Source organism: Palaemon carinicauda, chromosome 22 (assembly GCF_036898095.1).
Source record: "Palaemon carinicauda isolate YSFRI2023 chromosome 22, ASM3689809v2, whole genome shotgun sequence".
Lineage (NCBI taxonomy): Eukaryota > Metazoa > Arthropoda > Malacostraca > Decapoda > Palaemonidae > Palaemon > Palaemon carinicauda.
The window spans coordinates 33,295,188-33,313,831 of record NC_090746.1 but is presented as its reverse complement, the minus strand read 5'-3'; the positions used below and the strand labels follow the sequence as shown (position 1 = coordinate 33,313,831).

The 18,644-nt window shown below is 31.6% G+C and overlaps 1 protein-coding gene across 4 annotated transcripts in view; it reads right to left on the bottom strand.

Annotated features, from left to right (window-relative positions):
* The window catches only part of for (cGMP-dependent protein kinase for), a 749,843-nt gene that overhangs the window by 26,952 nt on the left and 704,247 nt on the right, over nt 1-18,644 (bottom strand). For all 4 annotated transcript variants that reach the window (XM_068346112.1, XM_068346109.1, XM_068346110.1 and 1 more), the window contains 5 exons: nt 11,859-11,936; nt 9,811-9,905; nt 9,435-9,581; nt 7,064-7,211; nt 6,516-6,679 (listed from right to left, as the gene is read on the bottom strand). In XM_068346112.1, the coding sequence (XP_068202213.1) occupies nt 6,516-6,679; nt 7,064-7,211; nt 9,435-9,581; nt 9,811-9,905; nt 11,859-11,936 (632 nt within the window). The remainder of the gene's footprint in view (nt 1-6,515; nt 6,680-7,063; nt 7,212-9,434; nt 9,582-9,810; nt 9,906-11,858; nt 11,937-18,644) is intronic.

Here is an 18,644-nt window from a genome sequence, read left to right as displayed (position 1 = left end):
GATAATTCAATTCCTCAAAGTATAAAGTACTGAATATTTCCATATTTTATATCCATAAATACCTTTAATTCCAGCAACTACTGTATACTTACTGACACAGTATAGCAAACTGCACACAAGTGGTTTTTTCCTAATAAAACTTTCAGACTCTTAGGTTTTAATATATGTGGCCCAACCCCTGATACTGCAGTTACAAAATACCATGAAATTGAGAATCTCATTTCCCATAACACTTCCTAATTTTCATCCATTACATTTTTCAGACAGCTGAGTATTTTATTTGAAAAATACAATCTAAACAATATCCAGCCTCCCTAAAATAATGTACCGTACCATCATATTTTGCGCTTTAAAACAATACACAAAAGTTTATCACTTTTGAATACCATACAACTTGCTAATTATGGAAAAGGATCCCGTAGGTTATCAAAACTAATCACAAAATTTTCCTCATTAACCAAAAGTATAATAAAAAAAATACCAGCAATACATATTGTAAGGTATTTTCGAGCAATCTATATATACTTTACCTATTATAATAACATGCCCTACAACTTATTGAACATGATTAGGTTTGCAACCTGTCTGTCTGTTTAGATTGCCTTGCCTTATGCAAGACACGGGCGCTTGCGTTGGCAACCCGTAAGCGAATGTAATTGTAATTTACTTTTTATTTTGAAAGAAGGAAAGTCCACCACATTCAAAATGACTGTATACAAAAATTCTATTAATACAAAAAAATTTTAAAACTATAGTACTGATTTCTTGAGTTGACTTAAAGGATGAATATTAAGTATCATATAATGGAAAATTTCAAAAATAACAAAATCTTGTGGGTTATAACATCAATGATTTAAGACTTATCTAAATGTTATTGACAGGAAACACACAGACCGAGTAATAAAATAAAACTAACAATATGTTTATTAATATAGACTGTAATGAAAATATACATTATTTAGCAACAGTTATATGAATGTATTTAACTACACTAGCCTTTGTAAAGTATTACTTTATAAAGTATTTTGGAGAGCTTCAGCTTGTGCTAAAAATATCAGTAATTTACTAGCGATCCTAGTTCTTGTAGCTTTTCTCCCAAGACTGTGTTGGTATTTTATCCTTGTAACACAAATATAAGATCTAAAATTTATTTTAGTCAAAAGTTATCGCATTTTTTTTTTTTCTTTTATTACCCTGTGGATGAACAATGGCTCCTACGGCCAAAAATTTTAGGTTTACCAAGGAGGGATTACCTGTATTTGAGGGACAGCGAGTGCTTGCTTTTAGCCATATCTCTACAAACAAAATGGTATATAATTAATTAGTGATGCTATAACTGTTTTCTTATGTATTTCATCCAAGTTATAGCGTAAAGGTAGACTTTAAAAACAGCGCAGAAAGATATGACTTCATATCAGATTAAGGTTATCAGGAAATCATTATATGAAAACTTGGCTTTGAAGAAAGGGGATATTGATATGAATTGTAGTTCATATGACATTCGAGAGAGTGGGTCAAAGAACAAATTTGTGGACAAAAAAATAGGTATAGAATGGTTCAAGGATTATCAGACAGTAATATCCAGAAACCTCTTTACTGTTATACAAAATCATTAATACTGTAATCTCAAAATAAAATATATAGATGTTTAAAAGAAGGTTCCCAACACACAACTACAAAAGAGGGTAAAATGATAGATTTAATTCTTAAAAATAATGTTCACACTAAAATTAATTTATTAAAATCATATTGACATGTATGCCAAATTAATAGAAATACAGTATAAGGGTACTATATTCACACTGAATAACTATTGTATTCTTTAAAAAAAAAAATGGTAACCATTTTTAACTTGCTGCAGTACCGTACAAATCTTGTCAAAGTAGGGTTAAGAAAACCAGAAGGGAAAAGATTTGAATGCTGGCTGATCTTGGAATTTACTGTGTATATGACAATTTAAAGCAAAATATAATGAATGCAAATTGGCTTCTGGACATATGGCAGTGATCAAAATTAATGAATGCAAATTGGCTTCTGGACACATGGCAGTGATCAAACTTAACTTGTATCCAAAAATTATAATGGAAGCATCATGAATTAAACTTTTTCCATTTATAATATACTGTACTGTACTACTGTATTACCTAAATTATAAGGCTTCCAATTTTGTTTAAAATAAACTTGTATATGAATACCATAGTATCAAATGGTTAGTTGTTAATGTTTAATGCATACAATTTCTAGAATTGTTAATAAGTCTTAGTAGAATAAGTCAAATAAAACAAAAAAGTATCATGAAGTACCAGTATAGTAATATCACAAATACAAGACCACAAGGATTTGTAGCACTAGCAATACAAGGGTAAAAAACAAGCAGAACTGGCAGTAGTAAATTTAACTTCACTCCATAAAAAAAAAAATTGTAAACGTTAACTTTTTTAAATTGCTGCATAAAATATTTAATGTACATATGCACATCAATCCAACACATACCATGTGAAAGTGGAATGAAAAAAACTGCAATAGCTAAAATTGCAAATGAATACTCGATACAAACTGGTGAATGTTGTAACAGTATAAATAACCAATTTCTAACATGACAAAAGTACAAAAGACTTCTAGGAAAATTAAAATTTCTAGCTATAGTAAATCTGGTAACAAAGATACTGCAAGGGCTGGTAAACTAATAAGTTTTCATACAGGAAAATACATCCGAGCACCATTTTCCTTCACTTGATATTTATGCGATAAAGGAAAACCCGAGATCTTGTAAAATACAGGAATTGCTGGAAAAAGTATTTCAAAACATTTAGCTTTTACCTATATTACTCTCAGAAAATTACAATTATTCTTAAAGAATAAAAGCTTTAAAAAAGGGGCAGTACTGCATCACGATCTAACAATATATTCCAATCAAATAGTAGAACTGCTTAGCATGATTCAAGAAATAGGTTACTTCAAGGGATGCTTCAATATAGATTTTTTCAAACATTCAACATAGAAAATTGATGAAAAATCTACCTAAAGTAATCTCAACCAGCAAATTCCTTCACAGAAGGAAAGACTGTTCTTAACCAAATTCAATTTTTGTTTCAAGTTCACATTTTGGGACAAGAAATTGACCCGCTTTCTAACTCTCTTTTTTTTTAATTTGATAATGTAGCTTTAAATGTACTTCTTTAGTATTGAATCAGTCACTTAATCATGATTCTAACAACCTGTACACTTTCATCAAATAACTAAAGTGCAATTCATACCCTTGTGTAGACTTAACCAGTCACATGGCAGCTAATTACTCTTCACTAAAACCCCAAGAGTTATTAAAAAACAAGGGGTCAAAAGCACATACAGTACTCTTAAAAAGGAGTAAATCTTGTAATCATGAGGTAAAGGTCTCCATAGGATGTCAAGTAGGTTGATAATGAACTATTACATGTACTGGAACTTTTAAGTAGCATCCCTTTGTAAGGGTTATATGATGTCCCAGAAACATCTTTCTTTACATTGAAAAAAACATAATAGAAATTTGTGTATTATTTTGATGCGGCAGGATGCCTTCTCCTTGTTTTATCACATACAATTCTGTATCATTTACCATTTGTGTCAGTTACAAAACCTTCATTAGCTACTGTTCCATTATACTACACTACTGTTTGTATAATACATAGCACCAAGATTTTTTTAAATGGTTTTCAGCATTCATACACCAAATATCATTAAAGCTAATTTCAACAAAACTATTGAAGTTTGTGATTACTGTATACAATACAGTATATATAATAGTGTATTATGTTTAGGAAGAGCATAAAAAGCTTTTAATAGATGTAACTCAGGCTCCGTATTGGCCTGGGGGAACTAAAGTTAGTTTGTGGCAGGTCTGTTATCCTAGTAGATGAAGAATTTCAATGCTTCAGGCAATAGCAGTACTTTGACTTACAATATTTGACCAAGAAGTCAGGATCATGAAGTACAGAAAAGGGTTCCATCATACTTTTATTTATGCAGCTTAATTGATGACCATTTTAGTTTGACTTCATAAAAAAACTCCACTTAAGGTATGATCTTGGATTTCGGAAATTAAAGTTTCATAGCACCATCAATGTCCCTAAAGCAACACCCTCCACCATGGATAAACACACACAAGTCCAATCCAATATCCGTTTCGACAAAATTCACAGAAAACCTCACCTTTAGAGAATTAGTATACTTGAATATTGCAAATAGTTGCCGTATTTCCTTTCCAGGGATGGCAAAGTAATGATAGTGATCTTGAGCTATCACTTGCACGTTATTAGGTATGGCAATTTTGTCAAGATAGGTACAGTGCCTCCATAAACAAGAATGGAAGCTAGGAACAGATAACACGCTTCAACCACACAGGTACCTACCACTGATGAAAGCATTGGTTTGCAAACAAAAACTTATCAAAAGAAACTCTTGGAAACCTAATTTCTGCAAATGCTTCATGCAGAGCAATAAATAACAAAAAGCAATGACAAAAAAAAAAACCAACAGACTGGCAAGTTTAAATCTAAATGGCAAGGGATGAAGCTCACTGCTTTGTTTTAATGTTCATTTTACCTTCTGTAAGATAATAAGTTGGATCCACACGCCATATGACTGTCTTGACGCCTTTGTGGTTAAGAAAAAAATTTAAAGTGCTAATAAAAACTCTATATTCACAAACTCGAGATGAATTAAGTTATTTACTGAACAAAGTTCTACCACACGTAATAGAATTACTGTAAAGCTTTACGGAAAATAAATTTAACAAAAGAATACTGTTCTTGGGAAAGAATACATTTACAGTATAGCTTATGACAAATATCACTGCAGTTGTCCACTTTCTATCCTATGCAATCAATATCACTTTTATTTAATAGAATATACTTTGAAATGATAATTCTCTAAATGAAATTTAACAAAGTTATAAACAATTATGAATATTCATTAACAGTACTGTATTTGAAATTTACAATGAAGACTATCAATGCAAGTTATAGTTTTTATAATATTGTGAGAGACTTTTAGCATAAAAAATAGATACCTGAAAAAAATATGGATACCAGTCCCTCTCAAGTGTGCTAATTATTCATTATATAAGGGATCTGATAATTTTTTTAGTGATTTGGATACTTTAATTGTTGTTAATGAGCTTTAAGGAAGAGGCCAGGGGAATAAATTGTAGAGAGTTTTAAACCAAATAACAGAATAATGCATGGAAGACATTCACATTTAACCAAATAAAACATAGTGAAAACAATGCTATAGGCTTCTCTCAATTGTGAACATTCCCAAGGACCTTTATGCAGGATAAATTATGAAAGTAATAGTTACGGTTATTCAAAAAGGTTATGAGACTAAAATAGATTAAAAGCCTATCAATTGTACAACCATACCACACTTCAATCATTAAAATCAACCTACAGAATCTACACCAGCTTACACAGAATTCAAGTGTAATACTCATGCACACAAAAAGGAAATAGTCAAAATATATCATCTAATAAAATGCCTAAAACTGGCATGCTGCTAATAAATATGCATGATTAATATTTTTTTCTTGCTTAAAAAAATGAAAATAAGAGAAATGCTGTACTGTAACAAAATCTGTACCAACAATAAACAATTACGGGCCTTTATATGTGTGACAAGCAAAGAAGTCAACATATCAATTTGTTTGCCTGGTATCAGTTGTGACCAAGACAACATATCCTTGCACACAACAATAATAAAGAGCAATTGGGAATGTAGAATACTGCAGCACAATACATCCCCAAGTAATGTATAAGACAATTTTTTTTTTAAGAATTTGCTACGAGAGTTATCACATTAGTCAATTTAGAGGGGGCTATAATTAAAAATGTAAACAAAAGTACATTAAACTACGATAGTACCATCTGATTCAGCACCTTACAAATATGCTGAACAAGACATTATATTTTCATAGAGACTATTTTACACAGATTTTCACAAAATACTTGTCAATCATAAATTACAACATCTATGGAAAAATATTTCTCGTTTCTGAAGCTTACAGAATAGGGGAGATTTAACTAGCATGCATTTAAGAAACTTTGCTTTTAATATTTACCACAGTTAATACCATAAACATTCATTAGTCTTTACTTGTACCAAACAATAAATTCCTTAATATTTGACTAACACTATGGCCAAAATGCAGTACAATTTCAGTCACATTTTGGTACGAGTAGTGTGCAAATTTTAGTAAAAATGAGAAAAAATGGTATTCTAACCAATATTTAAAAAAGATGGTGTTATTACCTATGCAATATTTTTCAATATTACATCATGCCGCAAAGTGACCCGACAAAATAGACAATCCTACCTCGCCTTATTAAATGTATATTATGTCTGATCTCTCGTGCACTGTGGTCTTGTTAAACTAATTAAAGATCTTTTAAGAAAATTACATAATTTCAAATAAATCAAAGCCACTTATATGAAATATGCTTCTTGATGCTCTTCACTCAATCATTAGAAAATGGGCCTACCTCAGGATTGTCCATAGTTCTCCTCCGAGACAAGACTCCATAAGCATATACAAATACTTGCGATCCTTGAATGTCTTGTACAATTTGACAATGAAGTCACAATTTGCTGCCATCATGATCTCTTTCTCAGACATTATGTGTTGCTGTTGTCTTGTTTCAACAATCTGTTAAAAAGATATGAAGCTAATGAGAAAAAAATCAGGCATTAAACATGAAAGTTTATAAATATACAATGTATTATTTTGGCAATGGTTGAAGATGAACACTTAAAAAATTAAATAAAGCAATTAAGAACAGAATTAATGGAAGCACAGTACAGTGAAACTAAAGTTTATTGAAATTTAAGGTGAAATACATCTCTAGTAATTGTAGTATACCAATAATTAAACAAACTATAGAATATTAATAGTAGGCAAATAAAATGTAATAACACACATAGGAAGGGAAACAATATACTGTACGGAACTGTAAGTAAAATCCTGAGTAAAATCTAAAATCCAGGAAAAGTCTCCTTACAATACAGTATAACTAGATTAGTTGGCACTTACTTGACTCTTCTTCATCTGCTTAAGAGCAAAGGACCGACTTGAGTCCCCAGCAATTTGCACTAATTCTACACGACCAAAACCACCAACACCAAGGGTAGCAATTTTACGTAGGTCTGCCAGTTTTATGTTTGTGAATTCTTCATTCAGCCTGGGAAATGAAATTTTAAACAAAATATGAAGACTTTTGTATTTCACATGATATCTATGTATCCCTAATTATACAGTATATGAAACTGCAAACGATAGAATACTATATTAAAATGTGCAAACTAAAAAAAATTCAAAATTACCTGTTAATGTTGATTTTAGACATTAGCTAACATCTAAAAATTCAAATAAATATATATATATATATATATATATATATATATATATATATATATATATATATATATTATATATATATATCCACAGGAAACAGGAAAGGAAAAGACCAGGTACCAAGCGCTTTCGTGTATTACGTACACCCTGAAGAAGTGTACGTAATACACGAAAGCGCTTGGTACCTGGTCTTTTCCTTTCCTGTTTCCTGTGGATTTTACCCTTTAATATATGTCACGTGCAGTTTTGTGACTGATAAGTAATATATATATATATATATATATATATATATATATATATACAGTATATATATATCAAGAGATTATATGAATTGATTGAATATAAATGATAAAGAAAATACATGAAGATAATGTAATATATGTGGTATTAAAGTTACAAGTTTTATTAAGGCTTGGGAGTCTCTGAATAACTGAAGGGTCTACCTGTCAAATATGTTGTTTGTCATATTTCTTTATTAATGGGATGAAAAACTGAAATGAGTACTATACATATTATTTAATCATTACTAAATATGCAACAAACCCATACTTCTACATAAAACTTCTCTATGCACAGTTCTTTTCCAAATAACAGCAGCATTATATAGCTAAAGAATCATGCTATGAAATAGGTGACAGCTCATATTTCATACATATTACATACAGTACACATACACACACTCGGAAACAAATATTTATCATCATCATCATCTCCTATGCCTATTGACACAGAGAGTCTTGTTTAGATTTCTCCAGTCATCTCTATCTTGAGCTTTTAAATCAATACTTCTCCATTCATCATCTCCTACTTCACGCTTCATAGTTCTCAGCCATGTAGGCCTGGGTCTTCCAACTCATCTAGTGCCCCATAATCTCATCCACATATGGCACTTGAGTAATCTCTTATAGTTTCATTTCTAATCCTGTCCTGCCATTCAACTCCCAATATTCTTCTGAGGACTTTGTTCTCAAATCTACAAAATCTGTTGGGTATTGTTTCATTGCCATTCCACGATTCATGTCCATACAGTAACACTGACCTCACTAAATTGATATGTAGCCTAAACACAAATATTATATAACTTAAATAAATATATCTATGTATGCATATATCATATTTTACATATATACATTATATACACACTGTATATGTTAAAATATATGAATATATATATAAAATACATACAGTATATATAAATCATATATACAAAATATATCCACACAATTATATATATATATATATATATATATATATATATATATATATATATATATATATATATATATAATATAGCCTACTGTAAATAAATATATATACCTAAGCATAACATTTATATGCATATATATAACATATATATATATATATATATATATATATATATATATATATATATATATATATATATATATATATATACATACATATATATATATATATATATCTATATAGATATATATATATACACTGTGCATATATCAAAGAAAAATTCTTAAAAGACTTGTTTGGAAAAAAAAAAAAACACACATTTAAAGAATAATTCCATATAGGCTATTCCATACTGAAATACTAAACAAAATAGTAGCCTTCTTAATAGCTACAACATCATCCACTAATAATATACCTCCATACCATCAGTCAATCACTCGTTCAACAAAACTAATCAACCCTAAGAGTAAAAGTTCAGTAGTTACGCAAACCCGAACAAGCAGTTGTCGGTAATAACCAAACACTAAATATTCCTTAATTCTGGAAACTACAAGTTGCGTAAACAATAAAAATTTCTCCAATATTTTTTTTTAAATCAATACCTATAAAAATTAACCGGCAGTGCTAACCAGATTCAACAGAATGTAAACTAATCTAATTCACTTAACACAACTCGTAATTGACTACTTAACCTTTCTTCGTCATTAGTACTCATCGATACCACTAAACTGCAAAGAAAATAATTTCCTTCTAATTCACTACGTTAAAAGTATTTCATTTGTATACAAAATTAATTTTATAAATCCCATTATTAGAGACATAAAATGGACACTGGCAGACTTACTTCCTTCTCGTTTTGTCGACTATTCCACTACGCTGTTGAATTTCGTCCAAATTACCAATAAGCTGTTTGAAAGACTCACGATCGATAACTAGGCAAGTGACACCATCTGGATCGTCTGCGATTATGTTGGCTGTACGGATGTCCTCTCTGTAATAGTCATAAAATCAATAACATCATGAGGATCATGAGAACTAAAACTCTAATGTTTGCCAAAGGTTACAATATTTCCCAAGTAGGCTACATGTACACAATGTAAAAAATTTATGAAAAAAATACAGATTCTAAATAGTCATGTGTAACTTCAATATCCACGCATGAGGAGGAACAGTTGCAGGATCAAAGTCTTTTCGTTCGGTTTGGAAAAAAGGAGACTTACCCCTGAAGTGCTTTCTCTCCAAAGAATTCTCCTTTCTCTAAGTAGCGAATGTGTTTCTCATCCAGAGATCCTTGGTTTTTCATAGTCACCCGAACCTGTTGAGTAAATATTCGGTGTGAGACTGAAGTGCAAAATAATGTAAAGGATTACCTTTTACATGCAGTTTTCCTCATAAGTCATAATATTTGTGTTTGGAAAAAAGTGTGGAAAGAAATTTTTACTTTACTCAGACAACAAGGGCATTCCGTAAAATAGTAAAAACAAAGCAGCAAATAGTTGAAATTATAATGGAGCAGTCACAATTTAATTAATTTAATTGTACATACATACATACATACATACATACATACACACACATATATATATATATATATATATATATATATATATATATATATATATATATATATATATAATATATATATGTATAGTATGTGTGCGTGTTCAAGACCACTTTATGAACTTTGTTTGGGATACAAAAGCACGTTCATTCTAATTACAAAATCTGTTTAATATTTTAAAAATTAGCGGAATTTAAGGCTCACTTCTTACCAAAATAATTTCTTTAAACATTACCTCGTACCAAACAATATTATAGCAGTAAAACACAATGGATTGCCACTTATTAAGTGTAGCAAGAGTGCCTAAGGTCTAAGGAACGAGAGCGAGAAATTTATCTAATATTTTTCTTTGCAATTAGGATTTAATTGAATTATATTATGAAAATTATTTCTGAAGAACAAATATCTGGGTAACTATCGTAAATACCTGACAAAAAGAAATTTACACACTATTTATTATCTATCCTTACAACCATTATTCTTTAAATATTTATTCCAAACCCATAATATTAAATGACGTTTACATAACCTATGTAATATACTGAAGTATTTAGTTGAATATTATGAGTTTGAAACTATAGTGGTGAAGTAAAAATTACCCAAGGTTTCATAAACAGCATGATTTTTAAGGCAACAACAATAAGGGCTTATCGAGTTAATTATATCTTACAGTATAGAAATAATTATCATCTACCTTTGCACACAGGTGTATTTAACACCAATCCAATTTACATTATTTACTTTGCCTGGATAGAGAGAACTTTTACAGTAACCGGCTCAATTGTGTTCAACTTTTTTCCCACTTCTTTTCAGCTCTTATAGAGCAATAAATTATTGTTCTACCTCTTTTATCAATCCCAATAAAGCAAACACTATCTGCAATTTGCTTCCTTTATTGAAGAGTAATTAATTTAAAGAATTGTTCGAGCCTTTTTACGACAGCCATAATAAAACGGAGCACGTTAAAACCCTGCCATATACCTGTACGCCAAGTATATAATTACTGGACAATCTTCAGATGCGGTCCCGTAATGACTGTTGGGAAGATTAAGTGAGATTCATAGAATTATGCCTGTAATGTACAATGGGAACTCTAAGAAGTGAATCGGAAAGGAGTGTCAAGACTGCAATTCCCTGCTACACTTTACTCATAACCAGGCCCCATACACTGTATGGGTCCCGGTGTCAAGGAAAATAAAGGACGTAAAAATAAAAAAAAATATATTACACATTAATCTTTTTTAACATCACACGCGCAATGTTCATGAAATTAGGACAAATTTAGTTTACAAAATTGCACTTGCTACATTTTTCTGTCAATTTAATCATATTTCCTGTGATGCCATGATCTCTGAATATTGTACTGAAATAGCAAATATACAAAGTATATATATTTTATGAATATATACGCATAGCTAAATCGGTACAAAGTCTTACATTAGAATGTGTATTTTTCAGCATTGATAATAAATATTAGCAAATGTGAGACAGAGACAGAATCAATAGCATGTAACCATGTCTCCCATGGTTAAAAAAAAAATCATCATAATAATCATATACATGCAAAGAAATCAAATCAAGACTCGTCTAAATGTTAGCATAACTTACCGAATAAATAATACAATGATTTATAACAATAATAATAATAATAATAATAATAATAATAATAATAAAACTTGATTTCCAATATATTACAAGAATACTTACTCTGCCTTTACTGATGATGAAGAAGGTATCTCCCCTGGCTCCCTGTCTGATGATGTAATCACCCTGGGTGTAGTAGGTCTGTGGAAAGAAAGAAAAACAATTTGCTGAAATGTGGGAAATAAACTTATACTTAATAAGGTAAAGTTATCGATTACTCAATATTGTTACAGTTTGAAAAAGACTAACCTTCCTGTCATACGATTCAATTCTCATCATTTAGCAATAGCAAAATTTTAATTTTTGCAAATAGCCTTAAAAATAGCCCATTCTTGGACAGAATTTTCATAAAGACCTCTATGTTTAACTTTAAATTTATCCTCTGCGATCATCTGGCATTAAAAAAAAATATTTTCGCATTACATTATATATCAAAATGCTGTTTCAAAAATAATATGCAGAGCAAGGGTAAACAAACATTATACTTGGGAAAAATGATCTACTCATAATCTCAACTATGTCACAAGCTGCATAGTTGCAAGAGAGAATCTGGTCGGATGGGCCACAAAAAAATAGAGGCTGCATCAGTAAGACCTATTTAATACGGTAGTCAGTTTATATCAACAGCTATGGAACACTGGGTAAAGGGCCCCAAAAAAAAACTTTCCGGGAAAAAACAAATTATGCACCTAACAAAAATATCCATTCATGTGTCCGACAATGTAAATAAAGTAGTCTTTGCCCATTTTCCCCTTACGTAAATGCCACCAAACTGGTTTACCTAGACTAGGAGCTTCACCATATCCACCCTATTTCTAACACTGTCCGATAATTCATTGAGTCTGACATTGCTTCTTACATCTTCTTTTAAAATACAATGCTTAACAAATGACAACAATCAGGATATAAGAGTTATCCCCAATTTGAAATGTTTACACCAGATACAGTTAAACAATTAAAAAAATAAATAAATTAATTAAAACCCGACACTGAAACCAGAGCCACTTCCACTGACACCTCCGAGTACACAGGAAGTGGTAAACAAGGGTTCATGTAATTATCATTCATAATTTGAGTGGGTTGGTTGTGAAAGGAGTTTAGGGGAAAAGGCTTCTATAATTTGAACATTATCACACCTGTTAAACCTATCGTATAATTAAATGAATATTACAAGCTTAAGGTTTCCGTAATATAAACAAATACCCATGAAAGACAAAGGACGATATTGTTATTTGATATTACATGAATTGGACAGAACAGTACTACACGAATGATATCTTAGAAAAACTTTTATAGACCAAATATGTATCCACAAACTGTCTGGAGCAACTGTCAAAATTTCAATCATTACACCAGTAAAATACACACCTGCATGATCAATATTCCAAGTAAAAGAAAATATGCAAGGCTCGGGGCTTGTTTCCACGCCTCTGGCATGTTAACACGAGATTTCATTCTCAATCAACAGAGTTGTGGCAAGAAAAAACTACCACAAAACCCCGCGACAAGAACCCTAAATATGAGGTACAGTTCTGAATTGGACTGATTTGAATACTTTAGAAAATAGTCTTTATGTATTACATGTTAGCAACAATCCTCTAATACTACTACGTCTCATCATATCTAGACTCCTTACAAAGTTGACATTGCGAATTAAGAAAAGGCAAACCTAAAGTAAAATAATTTCATGACCATGAATCTCCAGGCCAACAATGAAAATGCCCGATAATATACCATTTCCTAACTCGTCCTGGTGCCACATAAAATGGCTGGAGGTCTTTTATGGAGTTTTCATCCCACTATTGGAGCGCTAAGCAAGGCCACAAGGATACCTGACAAGGCACCCTGATCTGGGCCTGTCCTCCTGGAATGTAGCATTACCTCTTTTTTTGTTTTTTTCTGCTTGAACACACTTTTTTTGCCTCAAGGTCATCATCCAATAAGTGAACGGTTAGGTTTTTACAGATGGTTGTTCTACATACTTTCAGTACCTCATTAAAATTAGAACATTAACCATCACTGAAATTGTGACACAAGCCCTGAAATTGTGACACAAGCCCTCAGCGACATAACAATCTTAGCCTCTAATGACACACTGCAATTCCAATAGCCCTCACCTAAAAATTAACATTAGCACTCATTGTAACCACACAAAAAAAACTAATATCTCTCCTTTGCCCAATTTGACAACCATGTACTTTTATGAAAAGCCTATTCGAACAGGTATAATATATTTTTTTTTTCTGTCAAATTTTCAGGACTTATCAACAAATAACAGGAATTAAAAATTAAGTTGCATCGGGTACTTTAACTTATACCTATGCGGCACCGATAAAAAATAGTGACAAATACAAGCTAAACCTATCATAATATTGAATAATATCGTGATATCCTGACATTATCATCATCAACTGCTATTTGGTTTGAGTAACAACAAAAGAAACTAAGAATATTCGACAACATAATACTGTAATTCGAGATTTCACTAAAGTAAAGCATAAAAAAACCGTAAAGTTTTAAACTTTAGTGACCGTGACTTCGTTCCCTCAATGGAAGAGTATAGCATGTATGTAATGCAACGTAAATTACAGTAAAGTATGTTTATTTATTTATAACATATAAATAAAAAGGTGCACTCGATAAGACAAAAATACCAACGAATAAGTCCCCTGACATGCAAGAGGAAAAATATATACTATTAATGCCTTAAAGAGATCGCAGACAAGCACACAAAAACACATGCAGCAAAGCATGTCCTTAAGAGGATGTAAGCATTATGCTTTGCACTCGAATGACAGGTATTTGCTCAAAATCTAAAGTCCCCAAAGGCCGATGAAAAAAAAAGCAATAGCAAAGTTGGCGCCATTCCTTAACATAACTCCACCTTCCTTCTCTGTCTTCCCCAGTTTACCTGTTAATTTTGGCAGTTATGAAATACTGGAAAAACAAAGATGATGAAAATTTGAAAGGTCCCTTCATAGAGAGCAATTGTCCTAGCTTCTACTGGTTGATAAATAAAGGGTCTGAACTAAAAAGGTTTTCTTATAAAATAACATCTAAAAAAAATTTGTATTATATTTCAAATTTGAAATATTTACGTAGGTAAATGGAAGAAGAGTACTAGGCCCGTGTGTTATTAAAGTAAAGTACATATAATAAAAGTCTTGTCATCAAATATATACTTCTCGATAATTAAATAAAGTTCAAAATATTTGTCAGAAAAGAATATAATAGTTTAATCACTACATTAAATGTATGGACAAATATACTAAGAATACCACGCGCATTTCAGTTATTCATGAGAAAATTTTTATGATTTCAGGATCATGAACTAAATTTTCTATTATCTAGACGTCCTGGTTAACTAATCTAATTTATCTAAAATAAATAACATCTACTAGTTCTACCATCATAAAACTGACCAAAAGCAATCAAAGTTTTTTCTACTAATGCCAAAGAAACCAGGAAATAGAATAGGAGGCAATGTAAATAAATGCCACTGTTTACCAAAGACATCCTTGTTATTACATAGTAAAGTATAAAACCGTGTAATTTATACGGCATTGCTGATATGTTTAACTTTCAACGTACCCTTGAAGCCAATTAAGCTACATGTCAATTCTAAACGTGAAGTGAGAAATAAATCACAGAAATTCGTAGTTAAAATATGCCGATGGCACGCAAATAATTTTTTTTTTTACCTATTAAGAGTTTTCTGAGAAAAAAAATAAAATAGGAAATACTTGTATATTGTACAAATAAAAATTGGCGTGTCTTTTTATCTTGCATCCATATTACAAATAAAATATTACTCTCGTTTTAATAACCTAAATAAAATTTTTTAAAAAACTTGAAGAAAAAATTGAAAGGGTTCAATTTTAACAAGTCCCCTCCGGAAGAAAGCGATTTTCTGGTCTGTCCAATAAATGGTGGATGTGCAAAGTTTCCATAAATCATGCAAAGTGCATCACACAGCCTTTGACCTATCGCTTCAGAACGGCTGTGACATTTGCAATCGCAAACAAGCTCTTATGTCCAACTTTACAAACATGTCTCCGGAGTTGAAAAGAAAAGTTAAAAAAAAAAATATGAGAAAGCAATGAAAAAATAAAAACTGGAATATAAGTACAGATAATCAAGAAAGTGACGTGCACTAAACTCCAAATCAATTAAAGGTTTAGTTGCCTATAAATATCAGTTTTTTTTTCTTTTTTTTTTAAATAGGAGAGTAAAAGATTTGATAAATCAGTACACATCGTCTATAGACTCCAATTTTTCCCTGAAGTATTCAAAGGGAAGAAATATTCAAGGTATGCCAATATATTCTTGCAAAAGTAGATAGTGTTCGAATGAGATAAATAAGCCAATGAGAGGATTTACTGTGACAAACTAAGTTTACGCGGTGGACTTCCTTATCACAGATCCCTTGGCTTAAAATGCTTAGGCCAAGCTCCGGTAAAAATGAAATTGTAACATGAACAGTACAATGACTGACATGACAAGTCAACTGGATCAACTTCTTTTAAGGAAAAATATCCAGAATTATTAAAGTTTGTACCAAGTTTGACCGAAATCCCGGAACGACTAGACATAAATTATCTTCTTCCACCCATATTCACGTGTTGTTGTTCTAATATTGTACCATGTTTGGCCGAAATGCTTCCTACTAGGAAGTAGTAGTTGCGATGAAAAGCTTTCCATGCACATCCGCGATGGTTTGTCTTTAAAATAAGTTACATTTTGGAATGCATTCAACCATACTTTATATGAAGAATTGCTATGGCAAGGTAAGAGTCGCAAAAACATCGATAAGAGATATACTGCCTGACAACCATTCGGGGTTATCTCCCACAAAAATCATGATGGCCTGTTTTCGCATCAAGTTTGACAGAAATGTATTCATCCATGCAGGACTTGCGATTACAAGATTTGTGTGAGATACAGAAACGAACCATCTACCTTCTAACAGATTATGCATGCTTGTTTACCTTTACATAAATTGTGACAAAGGCCTCAACTGTTAAGGAGTTTCTATACTAAGGTGAGCATGAAAGGCATTCCAGCACACCAAAAATTTCTCTACATATGAATAATGTCTTTCCGTAACACCTAATTTGGCTAAATTCCTCCAAGGGTGGAGGAGGAGTTTTTATGACAAGGTAATTGTGATTCACAGAAATGGGCGATTTTCTTTCATAAACATCTATGCAAGTAGTTTAATTCAAAATGCTCCTCCAGCCATCAAAAGGTGATTGCAAAACGTGACGGCCATGATGCTTCTCTTCATGTGTATGTGTGTGTGACGATTTACTGAAATCACTTGAATAGTGCAGGAGTTTTAAAGACAAAGTAAACGTAATACACACACATGAACTAACAGAAGGGCAGTCTTGTAAATTTTTCATGAACGCCTGATCTGCTGGCAAGTATAAATAATTTAATTCTCCAGGATCTATTTTGTGTCATATCAATGCACGTAAAAGGCGGTAGAAACAACACAACTTTCAAGAACTCATCTTAATGCAATAATCTTATAATGAGAAACAAATGTCGTCATCTGATACGATGAACCATTTTATATATCCTAGCTTCATATTTTTTGATAACTGAGTTAACTAATTCATTTCTCGAAAACGAGGTAATAAAAACCAAACAGTGGGGCCAAAATGAATATTGCTCATTCACTTCTTGTAAAAGTAGTAGACCAGTACCGTTACTTAAACGGGGTAGACTAGTCTTGCTGAGAGAGAGAGAGAGAGAGAGAGAGAGAGAGAGAGAGAGAGAGAGAGAGAGAGAGAGAGAGAGAGAGAGAGAAATTAAAAGCTCAATTTATTATTAAAAAACTCAATATTCTGTTTAACGAGAAAACTTTTACTCTACGGAAAGCTAATAGATCATATCATGCATCATTATACTAATAACGAACTTTTCATGATTCTTATGACAGCGATAACATTCTAAATGTATTGAACTCTACTTTACGAAAGGTTTTCAACTGTCCGATCTATTGAGAGATAAATTAGGTAGAACACAAGTTCTAGATTTATGGATTTGGGCTATAAAGCACAGCGCTGGAACCTATGAGGCCATTCAGCACCCATGTGCATATAGGGAAAACCCTAGAGTGACAGTATGAGTTTAAAGTTAGAGGGGGGTTGGATAACAAGGTGAAAAAAAAAAAGCAAAAACGGATGTAAAGTAGAACGATATAAATTTAATGTAGTTAGAGACGATGTAATGCCTACAGTACAGTGCACCGTAAAAGGTACACTGATGGCACTAGCCCCTTACGGAGGGACCAAAGCATGGTTTTGAGGAGTGGCATCATCGCTGAGTCAGACGATGGAGTGCTAGAGAATGGAGGTGGCCAATATTGAAAAAGATATTAATTGAAGTACAAAGAAACAAAGATATAAAAAAGGTTAAATTCAAGTACTGAGGAAAAAAAATATGACCATACATTCCAGCATCAACTGGAATAAAGATTAGGTTATCAGATAAAATAATACACCAACACAAAGTAGATAGAAGCCACAATCTACTAACAATGGTCAATTATAAACGACCTTGCGTATAGTAAAATCTCTAATTCTTTCAGAACTCAAAGAGAATTCTTAAAGATGACCAAAATGATAAGAAGCATCTACAGCAGGTAAATCTGATATCAAGGAGAGAACGCGTGGTAAAAAAAAACTATTCATAAAAGGTGTCTTAAGGGTTCATGTTTAGCCAGCTAACACCTCAAAAAAACAAAAAACAAGGAGGGATGCCATTAAACTGCGGTGAGTTTTTTTTTATGTTTATCAAATGGAAAATACTAAAGTCGAAGTGCTGGTTCCTTCTTAATAT